Source organism: Epargyreus clarus, unplaced genomic scaffold (assembly GCF_041222505.1).
Source record: "Epargyreus clarus isolate Ecla_fem2 unplaced genomic scaffold, WU_Ecla_fem_2.2 ptg000029l, whole genome shotgun sequence".
Lineage (NCBI taxonomy): Eukaryota > Metazoa > Arthropoda > Insecta > Lepidoptera > Hesperiidae > Epargyreus > Epargyreus clarus.
This window is the reverse complement of record NW_027332235.1, coordinates 2,745,950-2,768,391: the sequence shown is the minus strand read 5'-3', so window position 1 is coordinate 2,768,391 and position 22,442 is coordinate 2,745,950. Positions and strand designations below refer to the sequence as shown.

At 36.2% G+C, this 22,442-nt stretch overlaps 2 protein-coding genes across 7 annotated transcripts; one reads left to right on the top strand and one right to left on the bottom strand.

The window, feature by feature from the left end:
- Positions 1-412: 412 nt before the first annotated feature.
- On the top strand, positions 413-6,157 carry LOC140754456 (uncharacterized). Its single transcript, XM_073089474.1, has 6 exons — positions 413-587; positions 667-942; positions 1,815-2,056; positions 2,297-2,625; positions 3,847-3,994; positions 5,206-6,157. The coding sequence occupies exons 1-6, from the start codon at positions 583-585 to the stop codon at positions 5,322-5,324; spliced, it is 1,119 nt and encodes a 372-aa protein (XP_072945575.1). The 5' UTR covers positions 413-582; the 3' UTR covers positions 5,325-6,157.
- Positions 6,158-7,466: 1,309 nt separating this feature from the next.
- Positions 7,467-21,266, bottom strand: Bap111 (Brahma associated protein 111kD). Of its 6 annotated transcripts, none has more exons than XM_073089469.1 (15): positions 21,141-21,266; positions 20,400-20,479; positions 19,283-19,327; positions 18,665-18,915; positions 17,737-17,940; positions 15,590-15,665; positions 13,606-13,713; positions 12,814-12,947; positions 12,223-12,363; positions 11,743-11,862; positions 10,829-11,021; positions 10,464-10,571; positions 9,262-9,348; positions 8,244-8,411; positions 7,467-7,596 (listed from the first exon to the last, which is right to left on the bottom strand). In XM_073089469.1, the coding sequence occupies exons 2-15, from the start codon at positions 20,464-20,466 to the stop codon at positions 7,562-7,564; spliced, it is 1,737 nt and encodes a 578-aa protein (XP_072945570.1). In that variant the 5' UTR covers positions 20,467-20,479; positions 21,141-21,266; the 3' UTR covers positions 7,467-7,561. The 6 variants fall into 6 exon arrangements, with proteins under 6 accessions (XP_072945570.1, XP_072945571.1, XP_072945568.1 ...); XM_073089470.1 differs by having other exon boundaries at positions 13,606-13,710; XM_073089467.1 differs by lacking the exon at positions 15,590-15,665 and adding an exon at positions 14,805-14,886.
- Positions 21,267-22,442: the final 1,176 nt, after the last annotated feature.

Here is a 22,442-nt window from a genome sequence, read left to right as displayed (position 1 = left end):
GCCATTTTAATTTGAAGCTTCCGGGGCGAGTCGTTACGTGGCGCTAGTATCTACACAAAAAGTCATTTTGTATGGAAGTGTGCCCCCCCTGGAGAACTGTCAACTGACCATTACTGACCAAGCATAAATATTATTCTTCGGTTGGTAGTACTGGTACTCTCGGCTTGTACTGTTATTATATTTATGGTTCCGGTATAAAAAAAAAATATGTCTATGGATATAGCCGGACCATAGACAAAACCATACGCAATTTAAGATAAACAATGTTTTATATTGGACTTTATCCAACATTATTTTAATTGAAATATTTTCAGAAACATAACTATTTTTGATTTTGCATAAAAACCTTTGTTCAATCTAAAACATTTTTGTTTTAATGTTCCATAGACAATAGAATTTGTCACTGTCAAAATTATTTATGATTAGATCAATCAATATTACGGACGCTGAAAGTGAAGGCAAGCATTATCGTATTTATTTATATCCGAGTGTTGTATTTTCCAATTGGATGTTTATTGTTTTGAAACTGATTGTGATTTAAATAGATACAGACTCACTGGAACAAATGTGAACTGTATCAATATGTGGTGAGTTTGTATTTATAGAGCACAGAGGTGTTACTGAGATGTACTTGTTCGTATTTACGTGAATTTGACGTATTTCCAGCTCCGAATATCCGAAAGAGTTCCAGAAGACGACCGAGGTGCTGCCTTTTACCAAATATGGTATATCGAGCATCGAGGATTTCAGAAAAGCGGAAAAAGATGTACAACACTTGGAGTGGTTGAAAAAAATTGGTTTGACCAATGAGGAAGTAAAACTCTACCAGGAGAATCAGTCCGGAGTTCTGGATCTGCGCAAGAAGATCGAGACCAATGTGCTGCAGAGCAAGTTGGATGCCATTTACAACAAAATAAATGATTTTCAATCCACATCTGGCAGGTACAGAATTTTGGGTTACTTAATATTTAGAATCCACTCCACTTTGTTCGTCTTACTCTACCCCCATAGTTCCTGTCTTGCCTTTTTTCCTGTCTGACCTGTTAGCATCCCGATCTTTGGACCTTGGTCTACGGCCTGAGCGATATGATATCTAGAATATCGTAAAAGATAGAGTTTGCTTCTGTCTCAGAGATGTTGTTGAATTGTTCCATCATAGAATAAAGAATGAAAAGGATAAGTAGTCATTTTAAAACGAAAACATTTATTTCAGAATATATCATACATAACTATTACAACATATAATGAAATAAATATTCACATGAGAATAAGTAAAACATAGTTATATTCAATATTGTGTAATGATGAATACTGTAAAGACGTTAATTGGATTGAAAAATTAAAAATCTATTTAGAAATTTTAAAGATGATAAAGTCTCGTTAGACAGAGAAGGTGCCCCCACTACACCTATATTTTTTGCACTACTTGTCTTTCAGTGAAATGGTGTGAATGCCATATCATCCCTTACTTTAGCGGTGACTATTATAGTCCTCAGCCAGAACAACGTATCAATTATAGAGTCTGCACCAAACTGCTAGTCTGCTCTGAATATAGAAATGAGTCTCATGGCAATAATAAATTGTAGATATTAGCTGGACAAAGATAAAGCGAGACCCCCCAGCACGCATCTGCCGCTCTCGCCCACAGGGACATAGCTGTATTAGTGTGTGCTTCCATTGCTACAGAGTATATGCTTGTAGATGTGTTCAACTGCATTGGCTCTGATTACACCTGCATGCAACAATTTCAGAGCGGACTAGAAGTTTGGAAAGACTCTACCTAACATGAACTTATTAGAATGTTGTTTTTACAGTTCAAAGGATGTCCATGACATACCGAGCACATCTGTTGCACCTGAAGAAAAATCTACCATGATGTTCTACCCGGAAGGACATCCTATGAACAATTTGAAGAAACTCGATGAGGACTTGTTTGGTCACCACAATAACGATGACATGCTGCCATTAACGAAGCGTCGTAAAATGCTCCGGCACATGGAAAGGAAGAAAGAGAGGCTGTTGAGTCAACAAAAGCAGCCAATGATTCCTGTTGAAGGTATGTCTTATTATTTATTTATAGATGAAGTAGTAGACAAGTGTGTTAGCACTGATAGCCTAGTGGTTGAAATGTGACCTTTCATTAGTGGTCCGTGGTTCAAATCCAACCCTTACAATCTTTTTTTATAACTATTCATCCACATTCAAATTTTATTATTTCTCACATTTTAGGGAATGTAATTTTTTTACGGGTAGTATGTACATGTATTGATGAGTTTTATTTTCACAAAAAATATAGCAGGTACCTCCAGACAACCACCGAAGCCAGGCAGCCTGTGGGATGTGCAAGAAATGCCTGATAAGAGACAAGATCACAACCAAGCAGAAAATATCATCGGCCCAAAGAAACCAACAATGTACACAGTGAAAGACAACGAGATCATGAGGCTGCAGCCTCTACAAAGACCTCTACATGAGGAGGATACTGATGAAGAGTACCAGGCAATAGATATCATTCCTCCGATAAACCCAGCCGAGGAACAGCTTCTAGAAGGCACTAAGATGTGCCTGGATGACATAAGGAAGATTGAGCGTTTTAAAGACTATGAGCCGGGAGTTCCTTCGAATGTAAATATCTTCAATAAGTATGCAGCTTAGTAGACTACTTAATTGCATATTTGTAGCAACTTGATGCAACATACTAGACGGGCAAAGTTTTGTTTATTAAATAATTTTAAGGTGATCCCACATAAGAACTTTTTACTAGAAATTTGTCCATAATACATTTGTTAATTGTATCAGGTGTTAGTTTCCGGAAATCCATGCTTAACCGCTATGCTTATCCTATGCTTAATCCATGTTAAGTCTTAACGATTAACTGTCGTAGAGTCAACTTACCCTGATAATGCTCTGTTTTGGAGCGAAACACGTGTTGGTGGTGGTATGTATGGTGGTGTATATTTTTAATATTTTGCATCTGCACGCATCCTTTGAGAGAGGGAGGGTGGTACATACTGCGTGGTGTAAAATATATACCATCATACATATTTATGGCAGATTGTTGTGAAGTAGTTTTAATCTAACTTAATAATGGATAATAATGGATAATTGTATATCCAAGCTTCTATACAAGATTATGTTACTACACTGCCTCACTGAGTGAAAAACGTGTAATGGAGCCACCCAAAATTTGATATTTTGGAAAGACCAACTGATTGACAAATCAAAGACATGTCAGATTCTCTCTCATTACTAAATTGAGTTTCTAACATTACTATACTCATAGTTGTGTAGTTACTACGCCCACCTTTAAATTTAAATCACCATAAGTATTTACTACTTATTTCCTCATTCAAGTGATTGATTTTGAGATATAAATTCTAACGCTTAAACTTTTGACAATATTTTATGCTTTTTTTTTAAACTGCTTACCACTTTAACACTTTTTCTTTAGATAGTTAATTGTATCAGGCGTTACTTTGCGGTTACACCATACATACCACCACCAACACGTATTTCACTGAAATGAAATGAAATATATTTATTTTGTATAGGCCAACGACTGCACTTATAAATTGTCAGGTACAATATTTTTCTTAAACTACTACCGGATCGGAACGCGACCTCTACTGAGAAGATCCGGTAAGAAACTCAGCGGGTTTGTCTTTTTTTAAATAATAATTATTATCTTTTTTTAATGCCATCATTTTTACATATAATTAATAAAGATGGATGGAACCATCAGGATAAGTTGACTCTACGACGGTTAATTGTTAACTTAAGTTAACCATTAATTTAGATAACAACGATTAAGTTCGTTAATTAATCTTAACTTATTTTTTTCTTTAGTCTCTCTACCTGAGGAACATAGCGCCCTCTGTGACGCTGGACCAGCTGTCGCTCCTGTTCAACCAGTTCCTGTTGGACAACGGCGGGCCCGTTGACATGCGGCTCTGCTCCGGCCGTATGCAAGGACAGGCGTTTGTCATCTTCAGTTGTGAGAATTTGGATTTTTTTAAATATATAATATAGGAGTAGCAGACGAGCATGCAGTCCACCTGATGGTAAGTCGTTACTGCCGCCCATGGACATATGCAATCAAGCCCAGATAGGATTAGATATTCGTACCTAAGGTGGACTACAGATGCGCCGCTATCCCTGAGGACTAAGCTGGAACGCCCCGGAAAAGTATGTCTCCCTTACCACACCCTTCAAACCAGAACACAGCAGCGCTTAACACTACTGTTAATAGGCAGAAATAGGTGTGGCGGTGGTGCCGCCGGAGTTGTACAACACAGGGTTCTACCACCTATTTAAAATAGTCTTGAATTAGCGATTGTGTGTCAGACCGATATAGTGACTGCTTTTATACGCGAGTTTGCAACTCACCCTCTAGTTAGGTGTCCGAGGAACAAATCTTAGGATTAGTTTTACAAGAAATGACTAGCAAAGGAGCTTGTAGTCCATCTAACAGTAAGTTGTCACTACCGCCAGCAGTGTTAGGCGTAGTTAACTTCAATGTGTAATCTGATTACTATGATTAATAGTAGTTAACTACATCTTGTTATGATAACAGTGTAGTGAACTACTTTTAATCGTAACATAACATAACTACAGTAATCAAACTACATGATATAGTTATTAATTTGATTACTGCAATCTAGCAGTTAAATATAACTACTAGATTGCAGCAATATCTACTGTCTGCTAATATCTACTAATTATTTGAATTCTATGGATTTATATTCTGCAATGAAATAAAATGTGGAATAAGAGTACAGCCTGTACAGCCACCCGAGTTAAAACCCGAAGGTGTGGGTTCATTTCCTGCCCATGGTCTGTTTGGTGGTAGGACTTACTGCACCCTCGCTCTAATAGGCTCGTAACTAGCTACCTAGCAAACGACAAGTAGGTACATGAACGACTCGCGCTCGTGTATGCGATTTTTAAAGGCCCAACATCATTTTAAATATGTAGTTATGATCAGTAATCATTTAATCGTGATTGCAACTACCATCAGTAGTTAGTAATCAAAATGTTTAACTACTCTTTACGATTACTTTTTGTAATCTATAGTTATAATTACTGATTACTATATGTAATCGTTGTTAGTAATCAGTAGTTAGATTTCATTTTGCCAAACACTGACCAGTGTCGATAAGGGTTTAAAAAAGAACACCAGATACTTTACAAGTAATTTATTCACAGACGAAGATCTCGCCATTCAGGCATTGGACGAGATCAACGGCACCATACTGAACGGGCAGCCAATCATCGCGCAATTCGGCCGTTTCAACAGACGCATCCTGATGGACGAGAATAGATAAACTGCTCGTTTACTCGGCCCTGAGATGATCAGTTGCAAATGAGGAAACTATATATTGATCTTAGATTCGTAAAGATTACTCCTAACAAGAAAATGTAACCAGTTTTGAGAATTGAAAAATGTCCTTAAAATATTTGAAATATTTATTTATTTATAGTGTAAATTACGCAGTATTAGTTATTTATTCGTGAAATTTCTCTAAAAATGTTTTTTATTTGTCAAAAATTCAAAAAAGTAACTGACAAATCAGCCTTTTGTGGCTTCATTCAATTTCAAGGCGGCGAAGTATCTTTACGTATTTTTGACAAAAACAAAATTATGAAAGAGAATTTGGTTACATTGTAAGAATTCTTCCTATAAGAAACACTCGTACAATCTGTAAAATAATTTCAATGTAAAATATGTCTCATAGTTATTAGGGTAAACTTTTCTAATAATGTATTAAAAAAAAAGTGCTGCTTTTCCATGTATTTGATTACTTCATCTATATTATTGTGTGTGATGAAGACTAGAGCTGTGCTCTATTTTTCGCTATAGGGAAAAGCAAATTTATGTTTATTGAAAATATGTTTTTGAAAATTATTAGTTTCACATGTATATGTGAATTGTCTTCCACGAATACTTGAAGAGAAAATTGTATTTTAGTTACAAGATAATTACTTTGACAATTGTCATTAGAAATCATGGATGTGTTCAATTGCAATTGATCATGCCAGGCGGCTCATATAGATGTCTCAGTATTCTATAAGAACTATTTATTGTAAAACTATATGATTACTAAATCTAACTGTCTATATGTTTAGACCTATTTTAATTAAATGTCTTATAACATCATTTGTTTATTTTAATATACAAATTACAAACGTATTTCCACATACCATATAAATCCTAATGCTATTTTTTATCCATATGTTAGTTCTAGAAAACTAGAAAATTATCTAAATAATAATTATTTATTACAGTTATTACCGATATTCATTAAATAAGTGTAGTAACAAAGTCAATTAAAAAGTACTAGTAGTACTATAAAATCATATAGTCTGCATATAGATTTACTAGCTGACCCGGCAAACGTTGTGTTGCCATATAAATATAAAAATGTTAAGGGTGAACAACCCTTATCACTTAGGGGGATGAAAAATAGATGTTGGCCGATTCTCATAGATACCGGATAAGCACAAAAAAAATCATCAAAATCGGTCAAGCCGTTTCGGAGGAGTATGGCAACGAAAACTGTGACACGAGAATTTTATATATTAGATATAATAATCTTAACCAACTTTTGCCCATACTACGGTTCTAAATTACTAGGTAAGCAAATATTGTCAATTTTGGTAGACAAAACTTGTTTAAAATTTATTGAGGAGGGCTTTATTTGAGTAATGGTAAGCCTAAGCTCATAGATACTTCAAAACACTGTATCTAACCATATAGACTTACATCCTATATAAAGTATATTTACGAATAATATATTCAATATTCCAAATATTTGAAACAATAAAATATATCACTCTTTCAACCAAGCCCATACAACATAAGTTCATATTCAAGTTTGAACCATCAATTATACCCATAGGTTAAGTTATAATATCCTATCATTTAATAATCCAAGCTTTCATAAACAATGAAAATTAAGAAAAAAAAAAACATCGTACACAATTCACTTATAATCAATTCAAGGAATGTTCCATCACTCAGTTTTAGTCACATTCTTAAATAACAGGTCCATAGTACATACAATTGTACAGTGGCGAATTTAGGTTTAATTTTTTTGCAATTTTTTTTTGGAATACAGTGGTGATAAAGTAACATGTAGTTCATAAGATGGTAAGTGGCCATAGATATCTGTATCAATCTCAGATATGGTCAAAATCCATCTAAGGTCATCCAAAGATTTGTTATAGATATTGAAATCCATAGTTTAGGAGTTGTTAGAACCCTCGAAATGTTCCCCATAGCTAAGACTTTCATAGTGTCTCCCTCGCCACATCTTTTTCTTAAAACAGCAGTGCATTACACTACTTTTATAGGAAGAAACATACTGTATCGCAAAAACCTTGTTTCTTTTTGAATTTTGAATACATTTTTTGACTCCTAAATTTTGCATCATCATACAATTTTCCAACATATAATCAAACATTTCTATACATTATAGCACTTTCACTCATATGTTGCAGTCTTTCACTGAGCGTCCTTGTTCACTTTGCGACGTCGCTTTACGACGCGCTTTGGTGACAATCATTCGGTCTCCTTCTTCACTTGTGGCTCCTCAACTGTAAATAAATAGTAAAATAACAACGATAAAGTTAAAAATAGCACACAGTTCACTTGAGGGTAAGTTGTTACTGTCGCCTATGGACATGGATAACCAACCTCAGATGAGAATACAGTCCTACCAGAGGTCAATCACAGATGCGTCGCTACCTCTGAAGACTAAAAGTATGTCTCGCTTACCACGCCCTTCAAACCAGAATACAACAGCGCTTAACACTACTGTTAATAGGTAGAAATAGATGTGGAGGTGGTGCCGTCGGAGTTGAACCACAAAGGGATCACCTACCTTTATAAAGTGTGTTGCTACTACGTAACCGGCGCAGTTACACAATCGCGCAAAACTGCCCTCTTGTGAATTTTGTAACAAAATAGCAATTTCGCGTTTGCGTAGAAATAGTATAAGATCATTATGATCCCAATATATGTCAAGCTTTACCAAGCTTAATGGATAAAAAGTATTTTATACCAAAATAAATATGCAAATGGATTCACTAAAAAAATCAGTCAAGAATATGATTTATTGACTTTTTTTTGCGAACCTAGACTTTAAGGCAGAATAAAAACACTCCAAGAGTTCTCTTTGAAGATGCGAACTGCACAATAAAATACACTTCATGAGTTATCTGTGAAGTTACGAAGTACTCACCCTTAACATCATGATGCGGGTGGGGCTGGTGGGGTTGGTGCGGCTGGTGGGGCTGGTGCGGCGCGTGCGCGTAGTGCTCGGGCGGGTAGTAGCCGTGCGCGTAGCCGCCCGGGAAGCCGCCCGCGTAGCCGCCGTAGTACCGCGCGCCGTACGCACCGCCGTAGCCGCCTACAAACATTGGATCATAAAACATCATGTTGGTGACCCGCGCTGTAGGCTACGGGCTGGACTGACAGGTGGCATTTTACCGAAACAATAAGAAAAATATACTATAGAAGCTATATTACCATGAGTAGGGGACGAAAAAAACGGTCGTTTATAAAGCTAAAAGACAATTCGTTTAAATTACTGGTCTTTAAAATAAGTCGACATAAAAATACTCAGGTCACTATCGAAAACTTTTGTCAGGAATACAAAATCTCATGATCTAGATATGATACAGCTGACACGCAAATGTTTCGGGTTCGGTAGATTTAATGATAGGAATAAAATATACAGGTTACATTGATTTTCTGACTTATTTAAGAAACTAAATTAATTTTATTATTTAATTGTTCTCATTAAAATTTGCTGAATGGGCATGATGACAAATTTTGAAGTGCCCTTCTATAATGTAGGTACATTAGACATGTACCTGATTCCAAAAATCGTATTATTTCGGCAATAAATTCAGTATTAACGGAAATATTAGCATTTTTAAAACAAATTTTGAATTAAGCGCGAAAACGCTCACGGGTGTCATGGCGTCCGTGAGTGACGTCACGCCTCAATATCCCATAGAAAAGTTCAAGCAATACGGTGACACGCCAAAAAAATGACGTCATTTCGTTCCGATTAGCGTGTTAGACAAGATGGCCGACTGCAGTATTTTATACTTTTATTTTATTGAAAATATAATAAATCGTAAAGTTTTTATTAAAACTGGTCTATTTTTGTCCAAAATTGTAGAAAAATATATGGAAACCAAAAAAGTTAATTAAATACAAATTTCATAGAGGAAATTCATTATTAAACTCACCAGGACCGGGGGGAGGCGGGGGTCCTCCGTGCGGCGGCGGCGGGCCGGGGTGAGCGGGCGCGTTCGGGTTGGGCGGCATCATCATTGCTAAAGAAACATTCATTATAGTTACATTTATAATTATTGTAAAAATATATAACACACAAGTTATGTACTTCTATACAGTAAAAGCTCTTTATTCGCGGGGTTTATGTTCCATAAATAAGCCGCGAATAAAGAAACCGTGAATACGGAATGGTAATTTGTATGGAATTGAAGGGGATACGTTCCTAGGTGACAAAATAAAAAAAAACAAATAAATTGAAATTTTTGAACATTTTGATTGATATATTTTGAAATATCTTAAGGCTTAGGCAATGGTTTGAAGAATTTTGTATTTACTCTAGCTTGGCAGTTTTTAAAAGCTCCTTCAATTCAGACTGATACACAGCAGTCGCATTAGCAATTTGCCTCTTAAAAATAAAACTTCGTTCCGTAGACGGATCAATGTTCATAAAAAAAAACGCAAAGCTCATTTGCCATTATTAAACCTTCACTAAGATTTTTCAAATTAAATGTCACGTTCCTAGAGCTTGTTGAAGCCTCTTCTTCAATGGGCTATGAATTTAACATTTCCTGTAGTCCTTTTGACGGCATTTACAAAGGATATTTGGTTGGATATCTATTGGAATCCTTTTATTATTATGTATGTATTTATTAAATCCGCGAATAAAGAAATTTTTAGCCGCGAATATAGGAATTGGGTTGCATTTTTTTCATCCGCGAATAGTGAAAACGCGAATGAAGGAAGCGCGAATAAGGACCTTATACTGTACAGAATTTTGACAGTTTGTACTGCTTGCGTTAATGCACATGCAAATGCTTTGTGTCGGTAAATGTAAATAAATCCTTAGTTGAACCGTCTGTGTACCAAACCCTATTTAAACCAAAACAGCACTACGTCGCTGCTACTATAAAGAAATATTTGGTAATCCACAAAGATGTCTACTATTCGACGACCCGAGTGGCGGAGCGGACTCCATACCGACCTGATGCTCTGAGGGTCGCGGGTTAGATCCCCGGCCCGACAGAATGAATCGATTCGTTTGGGATCTGGTATTTGACGAAAAGCACGATACAGGGAAGTATCCCTAGCCCTAGTATGATGCTAAGTGTAAGAGTAGAAAGCGTGTTTTTTTATAACAATTAATAATCTTTTGTACCATGTTGCGGCGGCGAAGAAATAAGTTGAGTCGGCATGGGGTGTGGAGCGCCGGGTGCTTCCTTGTTTTCGGCCTTCGGCTCTAGCAGTTTCTCTTCCTTACGTTCACCTAAAAATATATTTAACAATACACACTACTGCTTTCTGCTTTTTTTTACATTTTTAACATTAAGATAAGGATATTTTATTATGGCAACTTGTGAATAATTGAGTGGTTTTTGTGAGTTTTGAAATAAATAAACGCTATGTAAAAAGCGTATTATAAAAATATGCGATTATTAGACAGATAAAACAATGTGATCGGAAGTAACTCCAGCTCCACACGTTCCATTAGGTAAAGTTTATAATTGAATATATAATATTTACCGTCATTTTCTGCTGCACTGCCATTGCCTTCAGCGGCCACTGGGTCCTTCTTCACGGCTTCAGGTTTATTCAGCTCGGTGGTGACGTTGCCATCAGGCTTGTTGACGTCGGTTGTGGATACCTTGTCCACCTGGGTTGGTGGGTTCGGGCCGTTAGCTTCTGTCTTGATAGGGCTCTGGTCTTGCTCCATTGGCTAAAATTGGGTAAGAAAACTATTTTACAAAGTTTGTAGCGAATTTTAGAAATTGTCATTACACTTTTACCGTACTTCGTCATGAAGCGAGTTGCGACGTCGAAGCGTCGAAATCGGCGCCGTCACCCAACACACAAGGCGTATGTGCTGACACACAAAAGGCGTTGCCGCTCTTTGCGCCACTAAGCCGTGCCGCAACGCTTTATGCGTGCCGGCCTTATAAGCGGCAATCGTTCGGTTCTTGGCTATTGAGAGATTTTTAAAAACTAAAGATAATATATTAAATATTATCAACAATTTTGGCTTCTTTCAATATTTTTTTTACCCGTATAATTTCGGATTACGCCATCTAGGTACACTTAAGGGTTGGTACATATCAGACGGAAAATGCGTGACGTAATATCGGTCGCGTTACACCACAACAGACAATTACAATCGGAAAGTGCGTCGAGCATAAGATGTATGTTCCGTTTCCGTCAACGCATCATCAGTCGGTCGGCCACGCGCCACGTTTATTTTGACATTTTTGACAATCCAACATCAGCAGAGATCGTTTGTGTACAGGCAAGACAAGACACGTAATGTGGCAGGTCTAATTTAATCGACCGACGATACGCGCGACGCATTTTTCGTCAGATATATACAGACTCTAAAGAATGAGTTTAGAAACTTCGACAACACTATCGTGTCATGGCGCATCTATTCAGGCTCGCTACGGTACCTCGTCCTTGTTGACGGCGCGCGGCAGCGGGTGCGCGGGGTGCGCGCCGCGCCGCAGCTGGTCCACCGCTCTGTCCACCATACGCGAGAACGTGTCCTCGTCCACCGCCGGCTTGCAGTGCTGAAACACAAACACTACTTTTAGAACACGCCGAACCATTGTTTTATAGCAAACGGGAATGTAGTCTACCAGATGATAAGTGGCTACATCAGCCAATAGGCATCTGTACTGTAATCCACCTCAAAAGTGTCAAGGTGACCCATAGATGTGGTGGTACCACTGTAAACGTACTTTAAACACTTCAGATACTTACAACCTTTAAACCAGAACACAGCTGCGCTTGACACTATTGTTATAATAAGATAGAAATAAATGTGGCAGTGGTGTCTCCAAAAAGACAACAAAATTACCAAACATGACTGAATCTGTGTTATTTCAGCACCTTTTTAAAATATATTGTAAAAATAAAAAATTCAATACCTTTTTCAATTCCTCCTGGAAAGCCTCACTGCTGTCCATAAACTTGCGTTTTTTGGCTTCAAACTTTTCCTCAATCTGCTGCAACTCGTCTTCGAGTTTCTTCTGATGCATTGTAAGTGACTGTACTTGTTTTTTCAAAATCTGAAAATGTATATAGAGGATGATTGTCATATATGAGAACCATTAATTAAGATTGCCCTTTTATTCCATTAGTTTATGTTAGAAGTGATGCAATAAATAAATGAATACCCTATACTTGGTCATAAAAATTGAATGAATACAAATGATGTCTTTTAACAATTTATATATTTTTTTTACATAATATTTTTTAAAAACACTGGGGTATATTTTCTGCCTCTTTAATATCCATACCTATATCTAAAACACTAATCCATGGTATATTGGAACATATTTCATTATGAGATTAGTAACCAGACAGATTCATATAAAAATAAATGTATTTAGATTTACTTTGGAGTCAGGATATTTGTCTCTAACACCCATGATCTCAAGGGGGGGGGGGGGTTTGGATAAATTCGCTATTGCGACGCAACTAGGACTATACCTTAGTTATAGATATAGTGTCCTCACCTGCATCCGAGCGGTGGTGACGACTGAGCGCACATCTGGTACCACTGTGTCAGAAAATATCTCGTTGATCAGACGATGGTTCCGTAGGTACCGCGCGTAGGCGACGTGCTTCACCGACAGGCTCTCGTCTTGATCTGTATATGTTAACTATTAATAATATTGAAGTGACAAGCATAGTCTATCTGAGTGACTGTAAGTGTTAACAGCCGTCTATGGTCAGCAACCAACTTGGTATAGAACAAAGGTTATACATGAAGTCGACCACAGATGCGTTGCCACTACTGATGATTTGGGTTGCCGCCTTTTATGTAAGCCAACCTTCAGAAATGTAGATGGATAAATTGATAACAATTGTAAGTAAAATAACAATTGTCCGCGCCAAATTACAAGTCCGCTCTGAAGTCAATGCGCGCATATACTCCGTAGCAACGTAAGGGCACACTAACGCAGCTATGTATCCGCGGGCGAGAGCGGGCAGCGGAGGGTGCCCGGGGGATCCGCGCTGTCTTCGTCCCGCTAATATCTACAATTTGCTATTGCGACACGACTCGTTTCTATATTCGGAGCGGACTAGCAGTTTGGCGCGGACTCTACTGTGGTTTACACATACGATCTTTTCTTCTGGGCATGTTTTCAAACCTAAGTTCGGGATATAATGTGGCCAGTTTATTTACATGAAACTGTATCAAAATTCCAACAATCATGATAAAATTTGTTTAAATTGAAAAGAGGATTCTACTTCTGACAACTATCCTATACATCCTGGAAACATTATGAAACATCTTCTATTACCTTCTTCATCCTCAGCTGGTTGAATATCAATTCTTCTGTCTTGCTGTTGCTGCTCCTTCTGCGAGCTGCCCTTCTTGCTTGAACTCTCCTCCTCCAGGTTACCTACTACTGACACAAAACTCTAGTTATTAAAATTAAGAAGATTATCAAAGATAAGTAAAGGGAATTAGAACAAAATGCATGCATCAAAATTGCTAAGTCAAATTACTGAAAAGAGTAAGAGAACAGGTAACTTTATATAATATGTAAGATGTAAGATACTTAAGAGAAAAAATACTCGAGAAGTCAAATTGTAAGAAATATTCGCTAAATAAGGATAAGGATGACTTAGGGATAAAATAAATGTAACCAGTTTTGACAATATACTTGCAATATGGTATCAGTGATTGGGGCAATATGATCAAGCTTTTATAGCTTATACATATTTCAGCAATATGCAATAATATGTGCTCATATCGGGCGTAGATTATTTCGACATCATCTTCGTTTTAAAATGATTTTTAGTTTCGACTCTTTGATAGGTTAAGACAATATTAATTTTATCACCAGGTCACCCCATATTTTATTATGTATAATTTAACATCGACAATACTGGAGGATTTTAAATGAAGTGTTAAAAAATGAACTGATTTAAGTAAAAAAATGAGGTGTTCCATTAAAACACCAATGATAATGAGAATACAACTGATATTATTATTGTGTATCATATTAAGAAACTAACTGTTTAATATATTATTTTTGAAAAATATTATAGAATTAAATGCTAGTTTTTATCGATATTTGTTCCACTACACACGTTTTTTAATAAATATTTTTTGTCCTGTTAATAGCACAGTATTAAATTAATGTTCATGTGCGTTAAGCTAGCAGAGTAATAGCTATCATCATTTTTTGGAGGTTAAAATTGAATAACATATATAATTCAAATGGGTTTTTAGTGCTAGACGTTTCATGTCATATTATGTTGTAAAAATAAAATGACGAGTCGCATATCAATAAAAAAATGGCAATTTCAATATAACACTGCAATATGAAAACGATCAGGGCAATATGACATCATGATCAATGTACTAAATGCTCTAATCGGTCCCTAAGTGTAATGACGTCATCGAACAAATAGCTCAACACTTTACCAGCTTAACGCACACACAACTATATAACCTTACACCGTACATGCATGCAAACAGCTCAACCCTTACCAACAGCCTTGTTTTTCGCCGCAATGTACGCGAGGTAGGCGGGCGAGTTGTGATACGCCTTGAGACTTTTCTCATACTCCGACTAGCGATGTGCGTTATGTATGGTGTGACGGTGCATGTGGACAAAATTAGCGTTACTATGTGCTATGTTAGTCACAGACGTCGATAGGGTATCGGTTAAGACAATATATATTGTATAGATCTGAATCGATACACACTATCGGCAATATGATGGCATGTTTTACATTTCACAATTTTTTGGAAAACTAAATTTTATTTTCTTAAACCTTCAACATCGTTTTATATAGAGGTAAGATTAACAGAAAATAATTTATCTTCAACAAAAGACCACTTGTCTACAAAATGTTTGCAAGATTATTTATTTATGCACAAAAAATAAGACAAGTATTTATGTTTTTTATTCCCCATATATTATTTTGTACACTTCAGTGCATATAAAATGTACAGTGTCTAGCATCTCTACCTAGCCTGGCATGATCCGATGAGAATGTTCACCACATTGCGAAATGACACAAAAAATATTTATGTTTATTAGTTACATCAGCGAGTTCAAAGGCATATAAATTTACTTTGTAATTTAGGGCTACTTTCTTATATTACTGATGATCCTATAGGTTTAACAGCTGCCCTTTGTAAGATCAAACTCGCTAACATGAAATAATGAACACAAAGTCCCATATGCACCTAAACCCTTATTAATGAAGCCGGTGACGTGAGGCGGTGGTATTATACATATAACCCTCTCGGTTCAAATTTCAATATACCTCGTGCCTTGTGCGCCAACCATTGTATATACGCTGGCGAAGATTGGTATGCTTTCAACATTTCTGTGTACTGCGCCTAAGTTCAAAATATATGGATTAAATTCCACTGCCCTAGTATGAAAAGTTTTAGATTAACTTATTTGCAATTTAGTTATCTACTCTTAATTTTTGAATGAAATACTGATGCGAGGAAAAATTCTAAAAATTACGAGTAAAGTCTACAGACCCGCAATATCTGACCTGCTGACCTTTGGGCTGACCTGACCTGAGTTTTTTCACTCAGTTTGAGTGAACATTCTAGTACAGGATCCCTAGTATAGTTTTCATCATTTATTAATAACAAGCTGATTTTTCGTGAGTAGCTTCGTTTCGACAAGACGCCCAACATTTTTCCTTACAGCAATGTTGGTAAATGGTAGCTTGATGGGGCAGCAAGGATAAAATATGTTGACCGGACGAATTCTAAAAATTTATTACTAACCAAATTTTTCTTTGTTAATTATCAAGATAATTATTTAAATAACGTGAAAAAATATTTGTCCTACAAAATATAAGGTTTTTATTAAGGCGTCCCCCCTCTCCAACATGTATCATAAACAAGGTCATGAAAAATAATTACTAACCAGCTGATTTTTTTTTTATTGGCTGTCTACCATTTACATAGTCTACCATGCACATTGTCCTACAAATTGCATGGTATGTCATCTCGGACCTACACTTAAAAGTTGTAGTACTAATACTTAATGTAAAAATAATTAGTATCAAGCTGAGTGTTCCAGAATAGCTTCGTTTCAATGAGACGCCCAACAAATTCTCGTACGAAAGTTCTCAATTGTGGTTTATAACTAAAATAATAGGGATGAAATATGTTGATTTGACGAATCAAAAAAAAATATTACTAACCGATTTTTTTTTTATTAATTATCGAGACAATTATCTAAATAACGTGAAAAAATATTTGTCCTACAAAATATAAGGTTTTTTTTAAGGCGTCCCCCCTCTCCAACATGTATCATAAACAAGGTCATGAAAAATAATTACTAACCAGCTGATTTTTTTTTATTAGCTGTCTAACATTTACACAGCTTACTACCCACATTGTCCTACAAATTGCGAAGTACGTTATTCCAGTCCGCCAGTTTTATAGTTTATTTATAGTATATTATAGTTAAATTACAAATCTTGTAGGATTAATAAAAGTTACCCTTTTTTTTGTAGGACATTGTTTTATTTAGATAAAAATTATATTATCCTATCACGTGATACCTTTGTCCTACAGTTACTAATAAAAAAAATAATCCTGCGGAATTAACATCTTTTCAGCGTAGGTCCGAGATGACATACCATGCAATTTGTAGGACAATGTGCATGGTAGACTATGTAAATGGTAGACAGCCAATAAAAAAAAAATCAGCTGGTTAGTAATTATTTTTCATGACCTTGTTTATGATACATGTTGGAGAGGGGGGACGCCTTAATAAAAACCTTATATTTTGTAGGACAAATATTTTTTCACGTTATTTAAATAATTATCTTGATAATTAACAAAGAAAAATTTGGTTAGTAATAAATTTTTAGAATTCGTCCGGTCAACATATTTTATCCTTGCTGCCCCATCAAGCTACCATTTACCAACATTGCTGTAAGGAAAAATGTTGGGCGTCTTGTCGAAACGAAGCTACTCACGAAAAATCAGCTTGTTAGTAATAAATGATGAAAACTATACTAGGGATCCTGTACCATTCCTACCATTATGTTCACGACTATATGGTTCATCTGATTTCAGTTTATGACTTTCTCTAATCAACCCAGATAAATTAGTAATAACACTTAAGATTGCTTTCAGTCGTTTTGCTTCGAAATTGAGCCATCATTTAATATTCTGTTTTATCATACACAAATAGCGCCCTATGAAGGCGGTGGAGCTCTTAGCAGTTTGACTAAAACTTTAAAGCTATCAAACAGGTGTTCTGTCTGACACCGATGACAGATTTGTTGCCACTCCAGAGGTTTTACATATGTAATCTCATATGACCTCATATGTAAGTCAGATGGTAAATTTGGTGAGACTAATTACAGGCAGCAGTGACCACTTAACATCAGTTGATCTACATGCTGTTTCACTATCATTATATCAAGTGCCGTACCTTCTCAGCCTCGTACTCATCAACAAACCCCGCCTTCTCGGTCTCGGGCAGGTCCCGCCACATGCCGCCGATGATGCGGCCGATCTCCCACAGCTTGAGGTCCGGGTGCGCCGCCTTCACGCTGTCCCACACTCGCCGGGAGTACCGCATGTACGGCATCAGGGGCTTCTCTGGCGGCTTCGGCGGCTTCGGGAGGCCGGCCCCCTGTTTTAGGATTATTGTTGGTGTAAACATGTTTTATGTATCAGTTCTTTGAAGTATTGATAGGTTTGTATTTTTCTTGTATCTAGGAATTTATTCAACCTTACCATACAGTTTGTCATTATAACAATATAGTAGTGACATAGTGTCATTGTTATAACTTATCTTAAAATTTGGAAATTGATTAAAAAAAATCACGTTTGGAAATTCCCAATTTTAGAAATTATCTAAATCTTGATATACTTCATATTGTAAGTCCAATAAAAAAATCTCTTCTCCTATTTTTCCGAAAATTTGCTATTCCCTGAAGGATGGATTCAATTATGTGATCTTAGACTCTGGGGTACTTGAGCCCTTGGTCCTTATAAGATGAGTAAAAGTCCTGTGACAAATTATAACAAAGTAATGCAGTTTTCTACCTTATTACACCTTAGATCTACTTAAATACAGTAAGACCCCGACTTACGTTACCCCGATTTACGCGAATTCGGGGTTACGCGATTTTCAAATCTCGTCGATTCTCCTATGGTTGGTCGATAACCCTACAATTATTCATGTAAACATTTTTATTTGTTGCGCGATGTCAACATTCGAAATCATACCATACAATGGTATGTACATGCATACCCCGACTTACGCGAATTCGACTTACACGGTTATATCGCTCGGTCCCACCAATCGTGTAAGTCCGAGGTATTACTGTACATAAATAAAAGTGTCAACTCACCGCCCCAGCACCCTTGCCGATCTTCTGCGGCTGGAACCCGGGGTGCGAGTGCAAGGTGGACACAAAGGGGCTGGTCTTATCGTCCTTGCCGGCCTGCGCCGCGCCGCCGCCCCCGCCCCCGCCGGCCGCGCGCCGCGCGCTCTCTGCACCGAAACGGGGCTGTTGCCACGGGCCGTACCCCCCCGACGGCCCGCCCTGGTATTGCGGGTGGTACTGGTATTGGTTATGGTGAGGCGGTGCATTCATACCGCCTTCAAGCCAAGCAGCGCGGCAATACAATGAAAGAAAAAACAAAAAGCGTAAGGGATGGGACGGGAGCAGGACGAGGCAAACAAAAGTAAATCGTATCGATGCACTGACGTCTATCTATGACGTGTTACGGAAGATTAGTGCGAGCGGTGAGTACTAGCGATCAACGTTTAGTAGGCACTAATATAGCGGACAGTGAAGGGAGTAGACTCTAGAATGATGGTCGCTCGTCGTTGAAACGGGGAAAATTTTGTGTAATTAATAATTTTAATCTCCCACAGTACCTAGATCCGAGTAGATGTATGAGGGTGTGAATAAAAAAAATTTTGAAAATAATAAAATAAAAAGTAAATCGCATTTTGGTATTACCTTTCATCATACCGAAACTCATTGGGGGCCCCACAATCATGTAGTCTGTTTCAACATAACAAAACATGAAACAAAACCAACATAAGAGAACAATGTAAGACTAAAATGCATAAAGAAAAAAATTAAAAGAGAAATCATAGTATTGTTACAGATGCAATATTGTTTGAGATAAAAGCGTAGGCATCATGCTTCAGGATCAACACAGCAGTTAGATACCAGCAATACCAAGTACAGTACACACACGAGTTCATAGTCATTGGTGGATGAAAGAAAAATAAATATATTTATATATATGAGACACATAGATCTCCTCAATTTTAAACCTCTTTCCTTTGGGAAATCGGTTAAGAATTGCAATCTACTTGTGCTTGTTTATTTTGCTGTGTTTACATAGACAAAGAAAACAAATAGGCTCTTTAATTTATAAAATACGCTTTTGGTATGCAGAACCACAAAGTGTATTTTATTGTCCAACATAATATGCTGTATAAAGCAATGTCAATGAAAAATACAAGTTTTTTATTCCATGGCTAATCAATACAGAGACATTATAACACAATAATTCTGATTTTACTTATAATCAAATTTGGAGTCTAATTTGTTACTTTATCTATGCACACTTACTTATACTTTTCAGTTCTGCTAGTGGATTCTACTGAACTGTCGTAAGTCACATTTAAAGATATGTGATATTTATCTATCTTAGGGTAGCAACACATTTGCAACTGACTTCAAACTTATTTAGGCTGATTCTGAATGTTTGTTACAGAAATGCTACTAATAGGTAATTTAGTTATTACTTTAGAAGGCGATTCATTACCAAGAATTAGCCTAAGATTTGGAATTTCTTTTCTTAATCTTTTAAGAAATAAAGCCTGAGATAACAAAGGATAGAAATGAACTCTTGCATGTACTGTACATACTGTATTCAACTCTGCTGAGCTTGAAACATAGTTTCATACTGTCGCATGTTAAATCAGTTAGTAATTAGCTTTATTTATTAATAAATCAAAACATTCATTTCAAGATAGGCTAACGTCTATACAGGCAATCCTAGTGCCTTGTCTATGACTATTGTCTATGGATGGATAATGCTAAGGTGGATAAAAATACAAACGCGGATTGTTCTGTGGGCTTGGCATCGACATTGATGCGTTTGGTTTGTAACTACTCGGGGTTGCCATAACAGGGTTAAACCTGAAAAAAAAAAAAAATATTATTTTACCGTGAAGATAATTTTTCATATTTAATGAACTAGCTAACAAGCTTGCATTCCACATAGTAAGTGGTCACTGCTGCCTATAGACATCTTTAACCAACTCCATACAAAACCGGGATTCTACCTAATACCAATCACAGATGCATTCCTACTTTCCTGAGGACTGAGATGTTTGCCTCACATGCAAGACAGCCAGCATCCACACTCATCCACCAAAACCCAGAATTGCTTCCTTTGTCGAACCAAACTCGCTCAATCACTTCAATTAAATCAAGTCAGGCTCATGTATTTTTTACTTGGTCCAATTACAGATGTCCATAGGCAACGCCTAGAACTCTTTGTTATATGTACAACATACAAATTAATGGTCGTAATAGTAAAATTTATACAACAATAACAGTAACAAAGTTGCTAAATTTATAGGTTAAGAAAGACCATCATAATTAGTAATTTGCTGTATCGACCCAGTTCCAAATACTATGTTGTAACGTGGAACAAACTACCTCTAAGAAATAATGTACTTATTTTAAAAGAAAAACAAAATTAAGTACACTTTGCATTAATGATAGTGCTCTCATATTTAAAGCAGTGCCTCTTCGGATTATGACAATGTACATAACTTATACAATTATTTGTTACCTGAAAATAAATGTTGTTGTGTTTTATTCTAATTGAATGTATATTTTATCCAAGTTTTAACAAATTATTAACACCGCGTCACTTTCTTTACTTCAATGATAGCGACGCCATTTTAGTGTCTCGTCAGTTTGACTGTTGACATTTGTCTAGCTTGACAGGTATTGTAGCCTTGGATTCTTTCATTTTAGCTTAACATTAATGGATAAATAAAAAAGTGAGATCATTTTGATTTTTAATATTTTATTCTTTCACTTTGTTGATATTTCGCTAAGTTGTAAAGCTAAAGTTGTATTAAAAATTACACTTTCAACTTTTATAGTATTCGTCTATAGCATAGTAGTGGCAAATTCAATTTTTCTTGCAGGAAGTCTAGGCTTTAAATCTCAGTTATGCTTCCATTTGTCGGAGTTACATAAATAATTTGTAACCCATCTTTATCTAGCACCTTTCAATCACTCTAGCTAGGATTAATATATTTCTCACATATTACGTGTGTAGTTATCAATCTATTATTAGATGAATCCACGTAATGATTTGAATATTGTTAAACTACTAGGGTAGCTAAGATTCACGTATTATTAACTATTTACAAATATTAAGTAGTTTTTGTAAGTACATTAACTTTAAAATAAAAATTACGTAGATATATAAAAAACTCAAGTGCATAATATGTATCAAGTATCAAATACCTATATATTAAAAGTATCTTGCCAATCAATTATACAAGAAGATACATTAGTCGATTGATTGATTGTTTTGCCAAACTGAGTCATCAGCAATTCAGTCGACCATGATATACACTAAATTGAAAAAATACACACACACACTTTAAACAAGAAATAACTTAAAATTAGAAATGGAGTTTAAAATAAGAAACCTCTAATTATCAGCATTTTTCACTGTATCAATTGAATCCATACATATACTAATAAACTAATAAAGACGTTATTAGTAGTAGGGTAGACAGTACAAATGTTCAAAAATAATTTAATTCTGCGGCTGTTATCATGATAAATACTAAAAATAAAAATAAATTAAAATTGATTGGAACGCCACCCTTTGTATGTGAGTTCGACTCACACTGAGCCAATAATTTAATTTAATTTTGGTGGATAAAATCTTTAAATATTAAGACATGCAATTATAAACAAATGCATTAAATGAAATGGGCTAGAGGGAAACGTACGGAAGTTGGCGCGCAGTGCGTAGTCTCCCGCCAAATCAACAGGTGACCGCTATTACGGCAAATGTCGCGCTTTATTCGATCATTGCATGGCCTACTGACATTTGACGCGGCATAAT